At 43.9% G+C, this 17,539-nt stretch overlaps 1 protein-coding gene across 2 annotated transcripts in view; it reads right to left on the bottom strand.

Moving 5' to 3' along the window:
- LOC146057469 (serine/threonine-protein phosphatase 2A regulatory subunit B'' subunit beta-like) overlaps positions 1-17,539 on the bottom strand; it is a 76,088-nt gene that overhangs the window by 12,149 nt on the left and 46,400 nt on the right. For both annotated transcript variants that reach the window (XM_083168733.1, XM_083168734.1), the window contains 2 exons: positions 15,855-16,040; positions 2,265-2,368 (listed from right to left, as the gene is read on the bottom strand). In XM_083168733.1, the coding sequence (XP_083024859.1) occupies positions 2,265-2,368; positions 15,855-16,040 (290 nt within the window). The remainder of the gene's footprint in view (positions 1-2,264; positions 2,369-15,854; positions 16,041-17,539) is intronic.

Below are 17,539 nucleotides of genomic sequence, written 5' to 3'. Positions count from 1 at the left end.
CATTCTATAAACACTCCTTCGTGTAAACTTTATACTAAAAAGCAGCTACAGTATAATACTTCCTTATACAAGTAAGTGATCCTGTTAGCTACATGGCATAGAAACAAAGCATTCCTTATTTTTGGTTAGGCTGCTGTAATTTGCTCCTCCCTACTAGATCTCAACACAAAAAGTAGTGATGAGAAGTTGGAGTGAAAATAAAAAGAAATCTTAAAAGACCTATAAAACCATGATATATTTTAAGTAGCAGTGAACTGGGGTTTGTCCGTTTGCTTTTTCCTCACTCTTCTCTTCTTAATCAGTGACTTGATCCAGGCATACATACGTATCAGAACGACATAGTCTGAATATTGTCTAGTGTGTACCCCTATGTTGAGGACTATGCATGCTCCCATGTATCAAGGATATCCTATGTCAGCCCTGCATGCAAGTTTGCACTGTTGGGGTTACTTGACGACCAGGGTTGGGAATTCACAAAAAAAAAAAAAAAAAAAAAAAAAAAAAAAAGATGCATACATCAACTCCTAATTTGCAAAGCTCCAGTCTACTTTGAGCTATGCCTACTAGAAAGTGCAAGACTAATGAGCTCACAGCTTACCGGGTTCTTGTGATACCGCCCAGCTTAATACCCGCCTCCACCGCAACCATGCTAGGGGATGTATTATGAAGACACATTAACTCACATGTGTCCACAGCAGGAGAAATCATCTGATGGTCCCTGGGCATCAAATGATTTTTCCTGCATTCCCAAATAAAAGTCAGTGGAGACTGACTTATGTTTGCGGGCGCTGGGGCCGAGACAGGGCAGGCGGCTGAAGTCATGTGATGTCAGCCGCCTGCCCCTAGCAGACTTCCTCCTGTGCGCATACCCATGGGAATGCCCAGTTTTCATGGACACACTCATGAAATGCTAGGCGTTCCCATGGTTCAGCACCGCCACTGCCCCTGCGCATGGCCCAGCAACATTGTATATCGCTGAGTCCATTTGCAGTCCGGGTTTGCACATGTGGAGAAATGTGCATGCGCAAACCCCAACCATCATGGCAGGGACCGAATTCGGTTCACCAAGATTAAACCAGAATTAGCCCCTTAATGACATGGCAAAAAGGTTTACCATCCGCTTGGCTTTCTGGAAGAAGATAACCAGTAAAGTTATATAGCATTTGTTTTAGTTAGGCTATAGCTCTAACTAACATAAATGCTGGAATATTAGGTATTCAATCATCGCCACTATTTCTGATGGTCATTCTCAACAGCATTGATGAGGTTGATCAACAGAACGGTCCCGACTATAAAAGCAGTTGGACGTGCACTGCCGACACAAAAACCAGTCACGCCGAGGCGTGTGAGCAGCGCTAAGAAAGGGTGACACACACTAAAGGTGCACTGCCGTAAACTGCCATGGATTGTCGAGATCATGGTCGGATCTAGATAATCCACGGCTGTTTCGCAGACACGCCCCCCTTTTTGCCAATCGGCAGGTTGGACATTGAATCCCACCTGAAGATAAACTGGTGAGCAAGCCAAAATGGGCCTGGGTCCTGCCGGGACGTCCCAACAGTCGGGAACTGTTATTGAATGCCCCCCCTTAGAATACTCATGTGAAATCTCTACTAATGTATAGGAGACCCCTTCTGCCAAATGACTCCAATGGGTTCTACTAAAGCTGGCCATACACTACTGTGATTTTACTCGATTTCACCCAAATCCAGCGCATCCGGACAAGAAGATTGGCAAATCACATGCGTTTTTGTTCTGATCAGCATTCCCGTGGTCATCGGTTTGGAGCTCCTAGATCTCAAGTGCTGCACATAGGATTAGGCAGCCTCCGGCAGCATTTGCTGGGATCGCATGTGATATATCACATGCAAAAGGACGGCATGCAATATATCATGGGTGGTTCAAGGGGGATTGCATGAGACTTCTGCCCTCATAGAAGTCGCACAAGTATGGAAGCCTTTAGATATAGTCTGCTTGCCTTTGGGTCTTTCAATAGTCACTGCTTTCAAACTAGTCATGAATAATAAAATATGGTTTCACTCAGCGAGTATAAGAAATTCAGAATCTCAATGTACACTACATTCTGGAAAGACTAGATTATAGGATTTCACAAATTTTATAAGGTGGAGAAGAGAAGAGTTCAGGCTTATAGTTCATTTAGAGGATAGAGACTTTACATTAACATTTATTGGCTCTAAATGCAGATGCAAGCAACGCTTTAATTTCGCAAGTAACAAATAAAATGCCTGCTCAGAAGCACTCACTTTCTCCACATAGCCACAAACATGTGAACAGACACGTGTCCAGTCCTGTCTCCACCAGCTGCATAGAACAATGGACCTTTCCAGTAAAGAGGACAACCGCAAGCCTTGAAAGAGAAACAAATATATGTAAATACATGACAGCTACACTATACTGGGACAGCGTTATCAAATCTGTTCCCTCGATCACAGTTTAGGCTGCAGGCAACATTAAACAGCTTTTAGAATGTTAAAATGGACAGAATACACACCATACATATATAACAGTGTGACATTAATAGCTTATGAAGACCACCAGATTTCCATTCACACAGACCTTAAAATTTGTCAAACGTTATAAATTTTGACTTATGTATGGTACAGTGACGAAGACAAAAATATCCTATATGTATGCAGCTAGCTAGGTTAGATATTTAACTTTTAAAGTGGATACAAATTTTTATTACACAATACAAACGTTTGCTGCACCAGCTGTCATGGTCATAAAACCTATATTGGTGTACAGCTGTGCAGTTACGTCTCAAATACTTGCATTAGGAGAAACCTGGTTCAACATAACCATTGCCAACTTAATTCAGTATTTATTGGGAAGTGACTGCCTAGAAGGAGAAGACTGGGCCCATATTAGACAGCTTAACATGTATTGCAGTATATGGAATTTTCACTGTTTAACATTGAATGCATCTCAAAGTAGAAGTATAGCATCAATAATACATCAGTTAATTGGAATCAATTTATTAATGCTTGCAGTGTGCGCAGCAGAATCTGTATGCCAAACCTTCAACTGAAATGCCTCTATTTTACTATGGTGTCGTACTCCTTTCATAAAGTGGTAAATGTATATTAATTAGTAACACATTTACTGAATAAAACTTGTAGCAGAGGGTATATTCATTACCACCACATAGTTTACACTATTTAGATCAAATAGCTGTTTTCGGACAGTTTTATTGGCGTATAAAACATTGCCAATATTAAGTGTTTTATTAAAACTTTTGAATATGCAACTATGAAAATCAATTTATTTTTTTTCTTCTAGGACTATGTGCTCACTGGGTCACACAAGCAGCAAATTACCGGGTTAAAGATTTTCATTCAGGAAATTTGCTGAAAACCCCGTTTTTTTTTTCCAGCAAATTCCCGAGTTGAAAAGCTTTAACCCGGGAATTTGCATTTGATGTGAATTAGTGTCAGGCTTCACCCGGCAAAATGACCCGGCACTCAAATGCCGGGTAATTGCCAGGTGGCCCTTGTGAAAGGAGTATTACAGAGTTCAATAACCTCACGTTTCCCTAATAATGCAGTGTTCAGCTGGTCACTAATGTTTTGCAACAATCATTTACCATCATCTATTTCTAGTGTGTGTGGGTGGTATATAGGGGTGATTGATAAGTACCCATGTAAGGCAAGAGATTTTTTTTTTTTTAATTTAGATTTTTCAACATAGTCTCTTTAGCTTGTTATACTTGGCCCAACAATATTCCAACTTTTTCAAGCATTACAAAAAATAGGATTTGTAGAACTGCGAAACAGGTTCCAGTTTCGGCGATTACGTCCTCATCCGATACACATTTTTTTCATGTTTTGAAACCGGAAGAAATATGCTCGGGCCAAATCTGGAGAATAAAGGTGGATGTGGCAGCAATTTGTAGCCCAATTCCACCAACTTCTTTGGTGTCGTGGGACGAGTTCGCTGGTGCATTGCCAAGGTGGAACAGCATTTTTTTTCTTTGCCAAGTGGGGCCATTTTCACTTCAACGCGTCATTGACTCTGACCAATAATTCAGCATAATACTGCCCTGTGATCATTCTTCCCTTTTTCAAATAGTTGAAGATTATGCCTTTTAAATCCTAGAAAACAGTGGCCATGACCTTTCCGGCCGATGGAACAATCTTCACCTTCATTGGTGCAAATTCGCTGGGTGAAGTCCACTATTTTGACTGTTCCTTCATTTCTGGCGTGTAGTGATGGATCCATGTTTATCAACAGTCACGTAAAGCCACAGAAACTCCTTCGGATTGAGTTTAAACAGGTCCAAACACTGCTTTGGACTTTTCATTTGATTCCGTCTGTTGTCCACAGTGAGCAAATGCGGCACCCATCTTGTTGATAGATTTGGTCATGCTCAAATGTTCATGTAGGATATTCTGCATACATTCAAATTACATGCCTCCAATCTCAACAATCTCTGATCTTAACTTGTGGGTCTGCAAATACGATATCATGGATTTTGTTGACCATTTCATCCATAGTCACCTTAAATGTGTGATCTGAACACTCATCGAGGACATCGACCACGCTTGAATTCATTGAACCAATATCTGATGGTTATCATCGAAGGTGAAAGGCCCCCATAACGGCTTCCAACTTTTCTTTGATTTCCTTACACGTCTTCCCATCCAAAAACAAGAATCTAAATCTGTATCGCACTTTCTCCATAGTTAGACAAAGCTCAAACTTACCCATTAGTTTCCAAAACAAAAGTAAACAATAAATGTATCTGGAATTCTTTCACAGTAGACACTAAATCAGGGCTGTGCAACACCAGCCCTCCAGATGTTGATGAACTACACATCCCAGCGTACCTTGCGTCAGTTTCAGCATGGCCACATAGCAAAACTAATGCAAAGCATCCTGGGATGTGTAGTTCACTAACATCTGGAGGCCCGGTGTTGCCCAGCCCTGCACTAAATGATGATATACAGGTTTGACATCAGTGGCACCATCTGTCTTCAAACACGGTTACTTATCACACATACCCACCAACTACTCCTTAAATCTATAAGGTGAAGTACCACCAGTGACCACTAGACGGACCAAAGTACTCCTTTGTGTGCTAAAAGATGTCATAACAGAAAGTGAAAGAAACTTTTGCAGGGATACTGATCCGTTCTAAACTATCTGGATAAAAATTTATGAAAAAAGGCAGGAGGTGGTTCTCAGTCACCAGTCTTTGCATTTGTGCTCTATAGTCACTGGTTTCTCCCTTCGTGACAAACACATTTGTGCAGCTGAGTCGATTACTTCAGTCCTTATATTTCCTTCATTTTAATTTTTTATAACTTTTGTTTTGTAAATAGGACTTCAGCTGTACAACATGTCTTAGTTGCTAAATATTCTAGAATACAAAGCTCTTTATTTTTACACCTCAAGATACCTACACAGTGCTATTTAAACTTCCATGCAGGCAAGCAAATTTTTCTCTTTTAAATATAGTTTTTATTGAAATACAAAAATATTTGGCATTGTGTGGTAAGTCAATAAACATCTCATCACAGGTACATTTGACAAAGACAATAAAGATATACCGGTATACACAAACCACAGAGATAGAGCACAATCAGTAATATATAAAGTGTGGAATAGTATAATGGGCATTTCCATAACATATCAAAAGGGAGGAGCCCCCTTCCCCAAAACAGTCATATTATACCAAGTGGACAGGTGAACAATCTTTCTAATATCTCGTTCTGTAGGCAAGCCAATTTTGACTATTTTATAAAGTCTAGTGTTCTAGTATAATCGGATTTGGCCAGAGTCAAAATCTCAAGTACATATAGTCAATATGGTTCTTGGCTTGAGGGAGTTCAAGGAAAAATTACAGCCAAAATCTCACCAGGTGTATGCACCATTACATTTGCTATAATAGAATGGTGTAAAACGGATTTATACACACCTCCTAATAATGGCTAAAGATTTAAAAAGTTGATTTTGCATTAATGTTAAATATTGCTTATTATTTTAACCCTTTGAATGCCAAGTGCATTTGGCAAAATAAGTGTAAAACTATTTTATTCATCATGACCTATAAAGTTTACATTTGTATAGGAAATATAATTTTTGCGGATATTTTGAACAGCTTAGATGTTGGCACTCAAAGGGTTAATTCTGCAAAACACTATGTATCCATGTTTTAATGCTAACAGGTTTTGATAAGATTTTTTACATCTTTCAATAAAACCATTATACAGTATACCAGTGATTTTCAACCTTTTTACCTTGCGGCACATTAAATAAGATTTTAAAATTGCCAAGGCACACCATGAGATCCCCACAGGGCAAAACACTTTGGCCCCCACAGGAGAAAAAACAAACCTATTGGTCCCCATATAAAAAACAATCACACTGGTCCCCACAGGTAACAAAAATAAAATACATTGGCCCTTTACATGAAAAGAAGAGACCAGTAAATAACAGTTGAACTGGTGGTGGCTGTAAACTGGTTTGGGCATCTCCAGATCTGGGGGCACACTTGAGAACAGCTCAAGGCACATTAGTGTGCCAAGGCACAGTGGTTGAAAAACACTGCAGTATACTGTATGTCAGGGGTAGGCAAGTATTTTTAATGGAGTCCGGATATTTCTAATTATTTTGATCGAGGACCACAAAATCAAATATCTGTAATGTAATTAATAAAAAGTATTTATTTTGGTGCTGAAACAAGTACTAAATTCCTTAAAATGTAAGTGTAAGTTTTAGCACCAAAATAAAAACCTGAGGCTTAAAACTTTACTAGACATTATGAGCTTGATTTCCCCTTGGGGCAGGAGAGCTGTCAGTTAGTCTTCATGTTTTTATGCTGGGTCCTTGGGGCCCCTCCACGTTGCGGTGCACGGAGGACTGGAATCCACTCAGCGCCTCAGCCTCCACATCAGTCACTTCCCGGGTTGCCACTTCAGGCTGTTCACGTGACTCATGTAAGCAATAGCCGTAATACTGGCACCATGGCAGGGGAAAGGAAGATGGATGCCCTGGCCTCTCTGCATCATTAAAGCATGACTGCCATGCTACTGCAGCAATAATCTATATTCTAGAAACTGTGCGCTTTTCTCTCCTCTGCTGTCCAGAGACAGACTGTGGTACGCTAGTTGCCTACCATTGCTGTATGTATATATTTAAACATACTGTAGCACACTCCGAGACATCTCATTAGAAATTTAAGGTATGAACGGAAATATTGCCTCTAAGGTGTTGGGAGTCGTAACCCCTTGAGATTTAAATGATTAATCTGGACTTTCTCCTGTCCTAAAGGATTGTTAGGGGACTGGTTTACAGTCTCATGCTAACAAATTTACTACTTCTCTGATCTGGATTTCCCTCCCTATTTTTCGGTTGTGTTTGTGAATTTACTGCATTGGTTCAGCTACATCAAAAGAAGACCACAAGCAAAAACAATTTGGAATAATACCAGGGTGATTACTTTATAAAAGGCATTTAAAAAAAGAAGGTTTAAGGCTGCTCTGTCTGTAGTCAGAATGTAATATAAAAAACATTATTTAAAAAAATAAATATTTGGTTTAAAACCAGTCAGATCGGTTCCCATTATCTTTTCTCAAGCAACATAAGACCAGAGAAACCTAAATGCAGATTTAGAACATGTGCTAAACTTCTATTCAAAACAGAGCATCTGGGGATAGCAAGTTACATACTGGAAGCCTTCAGGGTGAAGCTAAATATTAGCTAATTCCCATATATAGCCTTGTGGGAATGACACTCGAATACAAATTTCATGATAGAAGACAGGCCAGCATAAGCACTGAAATCCTCCAATTAATCACGTGAGCTGCAATTGTCTTCTGCACTTTACCGGGCTTACATCCCACTAGGGCATTCTGGCACAGGCCGCCTGTAGAACTGCTTAACAATGTTCATGAATAGATAAACAAAAGCACGTTCTAATTTTTTTTCTTCAACATTTGTTTATTGGTGAATCACAATACAAAATAGAAATAGCTCCATAACATAGAAGCATAAAAGTACACACATAAAATAGAAAAAAATCATTTGTGGTGCAATAAAAACGTGATTCTTTTTAACAATTTTTATAAAGAAATAAGAAAAAATTGTGAGAAGATAAGATAAAAAAGGGAAGAGAAAGAGACCAAGAGGTAACGTATTTTTTTTTTGCAAATATTAAAACAGTTTAAAAATACTTTACTCAACATTTAAATTTTGACCCTTCCAAAGATAAAGATGGAAGGTCTTACACGAAAAACCTTGTGGATTTTTAAACGTAATCACATAGATCAGGAGTGGCTAACCGGTCAGAGGTAAAGAGCCGAAAAAAATCTGTAGTCAAGCTAAAGAGCCAACAACATGCACGCGCCAAAAAAAGGGGTGTGGTCTATTTGGACCCCTTGGGTGGTATGCCCAGAAATTTTCCGGGCCCTTTAATATTACCTTTACATTATAGTGATGGATCACTGAACCCAAATGGGGTGGGATTTGGAAGCTCAGAAATATACAATATAGGTCCTATATTGTATATTTCTGAGCTTCCAAATCGCACCCCATTTGGGTTCAGTGTTCCATCACTATAATGCAAAGGTAATAATAAAGGAGTTGTACAATTGACAGATGCAGAATGTATAATATACAATAAGTGCAAACTAATTATTACTGTTTACAAGTACATAAGCAAATCCTCCATCGTCAGAACCTTATAGCAAATATATGGGGTATAACCATAGTTGCCTGCCCTCCTGCGCAGCACCTCTAAAGCCCCCCTCTGTCACCCCCCCCCCCTATCCCACCCAACCCCTATCATTTTTAGAAAAACATTTAGAGCTTATTCTAGCATAGGTGACTGGCTTGCCTCTACCATGGTAAAAGGGGTAAAAGGACATGTCATAACTGTTGATAGGCCTGCATAGCCCCACTAGTGCTGGTCTGCAGGTCCAAGGTCATTTAGGGTATATTATTACAGAACGCTCAACCTCTTGATGACCCCAGAGCATCTACAGTAGACAAGTTTGAAAAGGGGAGAAGGCCCCATCTGCAACCCACTTGAAGATAAGTGGTGGGTGGAGAGTATTACAGTATGGATAGTAACAAGACAATGAGCATTATCTTGCCAAAGTGCACCAGACAACAGGGATGATATATGGCTGACAATTGGCAGGTATCTGTATCTGTGTAATGTGATTTCCACTATACAAAAAAAATAGGAATTTAATACCTACCGGTAATTCCTTTTCACGTAGTCCTTATGGGATACTGGGAATGGTCTTAAGACATTGGGTATTAGAGGGTATCCGCAGGAGACAGGCACATCTATAACTTTGAAGCTGGGTGTACTGGCTCCTCCCCTCTGATTCCCCACCCAGGAACCAGTTAATGGAAAAACTGTGCCCGAAGGAGAATGAACATATGAGAGGAATAACTTATATGTCACCTATGTAAACATAAGTGTGAATTGTGTGGTGAGATTCATGCCAGCACACCCGCATTCATAAAAATAATAAACAACTATAATACCACTAACTAGGTGGATTTTCTTTAACAAAGGTCACTGAACTAGACCTTATAACCAGAAGACAATAAAATGAACTTCTGAACTTTAATAAGCAGAAATAAAGCTGCAGCCAGACCCCCGCACAGGGCGGGCGCCCAGTATCCCATAAGGACTACGTGAAAAGGAATTACCGGTAGGTATTAAATTCCTATTTTCACTAACGTCCTATGGGATACTGGGAATGGTCTTAAGACATTGGGGATGTCCCAAAGCTTCCAGAAAGGGAGGGTACGTGCGGAGACTGCTGCAGTACTGCCTGCCCAAACTGGGTATCCTCTTTGGCTAAGGCATCAACTTGTAAAATTTTACAAAGGTGTGTTGCCCCGACCATGTAGCAGCTCTACAGAGTTGCAGAGCTGACACACCCCGAGCAGCCGCCCAGGATGCGGCTAACGATCTGGTGGAATGAGCCTTTAAAACAGAAGGTGTTGGCAGGCCTGCCGTCACATAGGCTTGTTAGATTGTAGACCTAATCCATCTAGCAATGGATTGCTTAGATGCAGGGTGTCCCTTCTTTTGTGCGTCATACAGGATGAATAGACAATCTGTCTTCCTGATACTTGAAGTCCTCTGGACATAAACACGCAAGACACGCACCACATCCAGGGATACCGGAATATCCGGTGAACTAGACGCAGACGGGACTACAATGGGCTGATTAAGGTGAAAAAGAAGAAATCACCTTAGGGAGGAATCGCGGGTTTGTTCTCAACTCCGCTCTGTCTGAGTGAAAAATTAGATAGGGACTCTTACAGGAAAGGGCTCCCAATTCAGACACTCTCCTAGCCGAGGCTAGGGCTAAAAGGACCACCGCCTTCCAGGTAATATACCTCAATTCTATCGACTCCAAAGGTTCGAACCAGGAGGATTGAAGGAAGTTTAGGACGACGTCCAAACTCCAAGGTGGTGTAGGAGGTACAAAGGGAGGCTGGATGTGAAGCACTCCCTGAAGAAATGTTTGTACTTCCGGGATGACAGCCAATTTTCTTTGGAAGAATATGGACAAGGCCGAAATCTGGACTTTTAATGAGCCCAGACGGAGACCCAAATCCAATCCCGCTTGTAAGAAGCACAATAACCTGTTTAGGTTAAACTTTGCTGGGGGGACCTTCTGCTCCTCACACCAACCCACGTACTTTCTCCAGATTTTGTAGTAGTGGGTGTTTGTTACCGGCTTTCTGGCCTGAATCATTGTGGTGATAACTGATGAGTGCAGACCTTTCTGAGCTAAGATTTGCCGCTCAGCCTCCATGCCGACAAACGTAGCCGCCCTAAATCGTGGAAGACGCAAGGGCCCTGTGTGAGTAGATCTCTCCTTAGAGGCAGGGGCCAAGGATCTTCGATCAGCAGGCTCTGTAGATCCGTGAACCAAGCCCTTCTTGGCCAGTCCGGAGCCACCAGAATGGCTTCCACTCCCTGACTTCGAACCCTTTTTAGAACCCTTGTCAGCAGTGGTATGGGCGGAAATAGGTACACCAAGGGAAACACCCATGGAATTGTCAGGGCGTCTATCGCCACTGCGCAGGGATCCCTGGTCCTTGTGCAGTACTTGGGGACCTTGTGGTTTAACCGGGATGCCATCAGATCTATCGATGGCTGGCCCCAACGGTCCACAATTGCTGCAAAAACCTGTGAATTCAGGCTCCATTCCCCGGGGTGGAGGGCGTGACGGCTCAGAAAGTCCGCCTCCCAATTGTCCACACCCAGGATAAAGATGGCCGACAGAGCCACCACGTACATTTCCGCCCAAGCCAGGATCTTGGAAGCTTCTTTCATGCAAGTCCTGCTTTTCGTGCCTCCCTGGCGATTTATGTAGGCCACAGTTGTGGCGTTGTCGGACTGTATCTGGAGCGCCCGACCTTGGAGGAGATCCTGGGCCTGCAACACTGCATAGTATACAGCTCTCAGCTCCAGGATATTGATGTGGAGTCTCGCTTCCCACCGAGTCCACTGACCTTGAAAGGTTCTGTCCATGGTCACAGCACCCCATCCCAGCAGACTCGCATCCGTCGTGAGTCGCACCCAATCCTGGATGCCAAATCTCTCCGACCTGCAAGCAGGTTCGACTCCTGAGTCCACCATAGAAGGGACTGCCGGGACTGATGCGACAGAGAAATCCTCTTGTACATCAGGAGATGGGAGCCCGACCATTTTGACAACAGATCCAGTTGGAACACCCTGGTGTGAAAGCGTCCGAACTGAATGGCCTCGAAGGTGGCCACCATCCTGCCCAATAATTGGATGCATTGGTGAACCGACACCTGAGGTTTTGCCAAAATCACCCTCACCAGGGATTGTATGGCTTCCATCTTCTCCCGAGGGAGGAAAATCCTTTTCAACTCTGTGTCCAGGAACATTCCCAAAAAGAGGATACGACGCGACGGCGTCAGAGAGGACTTGGGGATATTTAGGATCCACCCATGCTCGGATAAAACCTGTCTGGTTCTTGCTATATCCTGCAGCAGGACCTGTTCCGACCTTGCTTTGATCAGCAAGTCGTCCAGGTAGGGGATAATGTTGACACCCGACCTCCTGAGCAGTACCATCATTTCTGCCATCACCTTTGTGAACACACGCGGTGCTGACGACAGGCCGAACGGCAGCTCTCTGAATTGAAAGTGCAAATCTTTTAACGCAAACCTCAGGAAAGCCTGATGTGGACCCCAAATTGGTATGTGGAGATAGGCGTCCTTCACATCCAACGATGCTAAGAACTCTCCCTCCTCCAGGCTTGCTATTACTGCCCTGAGGGACTCCATCTTGAATTTGTGAACCCTTAAAAAAGGGTTTAGTGACTTTAAATTTAAAATGGGGCGTACCGAGCCGTCCGGAACAGGTTGGAGTAGTAACCCCTTCCTTGTTCCTCCAATGGGACAGGTGTGATAACCCGTGACGTCAGTAGGCGTTGTATCGCCTGTTGCAGATTCACCCGATCTGCCTGTAGGGCCGGCAGACCTGATTTGAAGAACCTGTGAGGGGGAGGCCTTTCGAATTCCAACCTGTAGCCGTTGGTAATAAGATCCCTCACCCAGGAATCCAGGTGAGAGACTGACCACACTTGGCTGAAAGCTGACAGGCGACCCCCCACCTCGCAAGTGACTCCAGGGTCGGAACCCGAGTCATGCTGCAGGCTTAGAGGTGGAGGCATTAGCGGCACGATCCTGAGATCCTGTGTTGGCGGGCTTTCTGAACCTACCACGGCCCCCTCTGGCGGCCGAGCTGGAGCCTCTCGCCCTCTGCCTGGGCCTGGAAGGCCGAAAGGACTGAGAAGCCTGAAAGGACTGGGACGTATGCCCCTGAACATTTAGCGTGAGTGGAAGCCGTCGGCAGAAAAGTCGACTTGCCGGCTGTAGCCTTGGATATAAGGTCGTCAAGTTCACTACCAAACAACTTTTCTCCCTTAAAAGGCAAATTTTCCACACTACGTTTGGACTCTGGATCAGCTACCCATTGTCTCAACCAGAGGGCCCTGCGACCCGAAACCGCCATTGCGGAAGAGCAAGCATTTATAGCTCCAAGCTCCTTTTGAGTGTCACAAAGGATCTTTGCAGTATCCTGGATATGGAGAAGTCTCTCTCCAACTTGCGCCAGTGACATATCGGCCAGCATGCCTTCCTGGATTTGAGAAGCCCATGTATAAATGGACTTTGCCATCCAACAACTGGACATGGACTTAAGGGTAGTATCCAGTTTTTTGTCTGTACTATCCTTCAGTGTTGCTGCCCCTGGCACGGGGAGAACCACCTTCTTGGACAGTCTGGACACTGATGCATCCACAACCGGAGGCTCTTCCCACACCCCTCTAGTGATGGGATCAAAGGGAAAGTTGGACTTAAACCTTTTAGACAGTTGGAAACGCTTTTCAGGTTGTTTCCAAGCCTCCTTAAACGTCTCATCAAGGTCAACTTGTTCAGGATAAACAATCTGCTGTTTCCTTTGGGACCCAAAAAACGGGTCACCTTCCTGCATGTCTGCTAAGGGAAGGTCTAAAACTTTTCTTATTGCTATAATAAGAGGTTCCGGGCCCCTGAGGGATGATTGTGAATCAGGGATCAGAGCCCCGTCGTCCACGTTATCATCCGTGTCGTCACCCGCCTGCAGATCATCATCTGAATCAGGCAACATGGCGGTCGCAGCACGCTTCCGTGACTGGCCCGTGGTGGGATTCATATTATCCACCCGTGCGGCTAGAACTGATAAGTCCTGCTGCACCTGTTTGGTCTGCACTGTATTTGCAGCCAATTGAGTTGACACTGCCTGCAGCATGGTTTTAATGCCTGCAGCCCACTCAGGCTCTTGCGAGTCTGATTGAGGAGTACCACTGATCTGGGGTGAAACCCCTGTTTGAGTGGACATGCACTCTTCACAGGTAATCTGTGAAGTGGACTTAGGCACAAACTTGCTGCTGCAAATGAGACAGGTTAATTTCCTCACCATGTTGAAGGAATAAATAACCCTTTTCCACAAACACACCACAATCACAATGAAATATATATATAATAAAATCAATGTGCAGTGTATAGCAGCTATATATGGGTGAGCTCTATCACTGGAAGTGTGTAGCTTAACCAGCCCGTGGGGGAGCGCTCAGATTACACTGAGGAGACCAGCACACCCTGTACAACCTGAACTCCTATTTTAGGAGTTGGTAACATGCATAACACAGAACAGTGTGATCAATTAAGCGATTTCAGCGCTAAATACACTTGCTGTTTTCTGCAGATTTCCTCTGTCCAACACCTCACCGCTGAGGAGTGATCTGGAGGCAGTAATGGCGCCCAGGGAGAAGCAGGAAGTAGTGTATGCGCGCTCAGAGCTCTGGCCTCGCTCCGCTGAAGCCCCGCCCCCTATGATGGCGCAGGGGCTTCACTGATCTTTATACTGGCGCTGGCTGTCAGTTTTAATGGCGCCCTTACACTGAACAGCGTTTTGTGGTGGGATCTGCCCTGGTAGCCCAGGGACTGTCACCCGCAGCCAGTCTGTGACGGAGGGTCTGCGCAGCCCCTGTGCAGGGTACCGCGTCTGCCGCCGCCATCTTGCCGCACGATGAGCCGGGGTACCCCACTGTGGGGACCCCGGTTTCTACTCACCACAGACGTCTTCGGACTGTGTCAGGAGTGTGCGGCACGCTGGGGGTGAGTATCACTGCAGCGCAATGCCGGTGAGTACAAACACCCACTCAGGACAGTGGTCCTGCAGCAGGGACAGCTCGGTACCTTAAGAGGCCTGCAGCTGAACCCTCCTCAACTGACTCCCTCGAAGCAGGGATACTGTGAAGTCCAACACAGTAACCCCAAAATAATAAAAGAAAATAAACTGAAGACAAACTCTCTGGAGCTCCAGCCGTGTGCATCCTCTCCTGAGGGCACATTTTTCTAAACTGGTTCCTGGGTGGGGAATCAGAGGGGAGGAGCCAGTACACCCAGCTTCAAAGCTATAGATGTGCCTGTCTCCTGCGGATACCCTCTAATACCCAATGTCTTAAGACCATTCCCAGTATCCCATAGGACGTTAGTGAAAAAGAGTGAAAATTTGGGATCAGCTAGTGGTTTGAAAATAGAAATAGTCAATACATAACGTGTGCTAATGCATAATACATTACTTTACAATACAAATAAGTTCCACATTGGGGAATTCAATCTGTGTTGATATTTCCACTGGTGGAAATACAGACACTTCAATGTCGGTCTTTTCCGACAGCATGGAAGTCTTTTAGATTCGACAACTTAAAAAATTGTCAGCAGCGGTCGTGTTATCAGAGCGGATACTGGAGCTGCGTCCGATGAAGGCATCGGGGAAGGGGGGGCTGTCAGCTCTCCCCCAGCGGCTGTCAGCTCTCCCCCAGCTCCATCCAGCGGCTGTCAGCTCTCCCCCAGCGGCTGTCAGCTCTCCCCTAGCTCCATCCAGCGGCTGTCACCTCCCCCCAGCTCCATCCAGCGACTGTCAGCTCTCTGCAGCAGCGGCCACAGTTACAGTATTAGTACTGATACAGCAGCCTCTGCCGACAGGCTCCCTTTCCAGATGCCCACTGCCCCCCAGATTCAACAATTTTCATAGTCTGAGCAAAATTGAAGGAAACGGACGCTAAACTGTTGAATTAGAATCTGTTTCCAACTAAAACCTCGGGATTGGCATGTCATTTTTTTCCCGACAGTTGGAGAAAAGGCACTGACATTAATAGGTGAATGCAAATTCTACCCATGGTCAAAAATGGACGATATTTCCACCTGTCGGAAATATTGACCAACATTGAATACCCCCTATTGCTTAAATTAACTAAAATGTTAACATGGAATACCTTAGCTACTTTCCCCATATCATCAAGTGTTGCCTTCTCATTCGGAAGAACAGCAAAAGTGTTCTCAATCTTTGAAATTATATTATCCACATTAATATTTTCTTTTGGGCACCCTTTAGGAAAATAGAATTTTGGAATGTTCTGGCTTAAAGTAGGCGTACGCGGTTCTTCTCTCTTTGGCTGTACCTAAAGAAAAGAAAGAAAGAAAAAAATAACTTCTAGCATTCAAACAAAATTACAGTTTAGTAAAGAAAATTGGAATTGGCTCTGAAGTTATTCAATTGTTGCTGTTTGGGCACCTACTGTATTAGCTACAGGAGAAACATTTCTTCTGGCAGCCTCCTGTGGTAAAATCTGTACATTTCACACCATACCTAGTACTTTAGTCAAGTTTATTTGCTTAACATTGCAAAACCTGCTGCTGTTGGGCATATTAAGCACAAGAAAACAAAATTGACACCTGGCTTTGGAACAAACATTTGAACATTGCCTCATGTAAAGTGATGTTATCCCATTAAAATAAAATAATTTTGGGAATACTTCATCATATACCTACGGCACAATACTGAACAATGAATTATCCTAATAAATGTTCATTAGAGACTAATTTTGACAATTATTTCATCATTCAAAATTAACTGGATGACCACCTCACCATCCGAGATCACCACAAAACACTTGCCCCATTAGCAATTAATGAACTGTCATTGTGCAATAGCTTCCACAGCACGGTCAGCTACCTGCTGATTGGCAGCTACCTACACCAATCACCAAACCATCCAAGATCACTGCAAACATTTGCTACATTAGCAACTAATGAATTGTCACTGTGCAACAGCTTCCACAGCACCTTCGAGTAAGGGGCGGAACCATCCATTCTACCTTGATTGGCAGCTACCTACACCAATCCCCTTTCGGCCCCCTCAAGCCCGAAACGCGTTGTAGACATTTCAATAAACCTGCACCCAGCATACTCACATCACCATCAAGTCTCCTCCAAGCCAGGAGTAGAGCCTACAGCAGCCGGCTGAGATCGTGACGCCGGGAGATGGTACTCTCGCGGTGCCGTTACCCGGAAGTCGGGTCTCGGCGCACACTGTAGAGCCGGGCTCCCTGTGCAGCTGCTGTGCTGATCGAGCTGCAGCTGGAGCAAAGGGGACAGACCAGGACATCGTGGGACGCATCAGGACCCTCCACAGGAACTTTACTGATCTTTTGCAAGCTTGAAAAAAATCAGTAAAGATCGAAACGTTGCTGCCAGACTGTGGGTCTGTGTATCATTTCATTTTGCAAGTCCTGTGAGTGCCGCCAGCTGTCTGTCTCTATCTAACCCTCCTGTAGACAGAATAGTGGAAGAACCGGCACTCCAGGTATATAAATCCAACGTCATTTTATTAAGGCATGAGAGAAATGTACAAAGGGCCGTGTATATACATTTCTCATATGCCTTAATAAAATTATGTTGGATCTTTATACCTGGAGTGCTGGTTCTTCCACTATTCTGTCTACAGGAGGGTGAGTGTGAATATTTATCTTTTATGAACTGTGCATCACAAATACAAACCTTTGCTACAGGAGAAAACTGTGTGCAGTCTTCAATGACACACACACAAGGAAGTAAACAATGGCACTCCGAGGAACTTTTGCAATCAAAATGTATTAAACAAATTAACCAACGTTTCTGG

Source organism: Crinia signifera, chromosome 2 (assembly GCF_055691185.1).
Source record: "Crinia signifera chromosome 2, ASM5569118v1, whole genome shotgun sequence".
Taxonomy (NCBI): domain Eukaryota; kingdom Metazoa; phylum Chordata; class Amphibia; order Anura; family Myobatrachidae; genus Crinia; species Crinia signifera.
The sequence above is the reverse complement of the archived record's forward strand: the minus strand, read 5'-3'. Positions and strand labels throughout refer to the sequence as shown.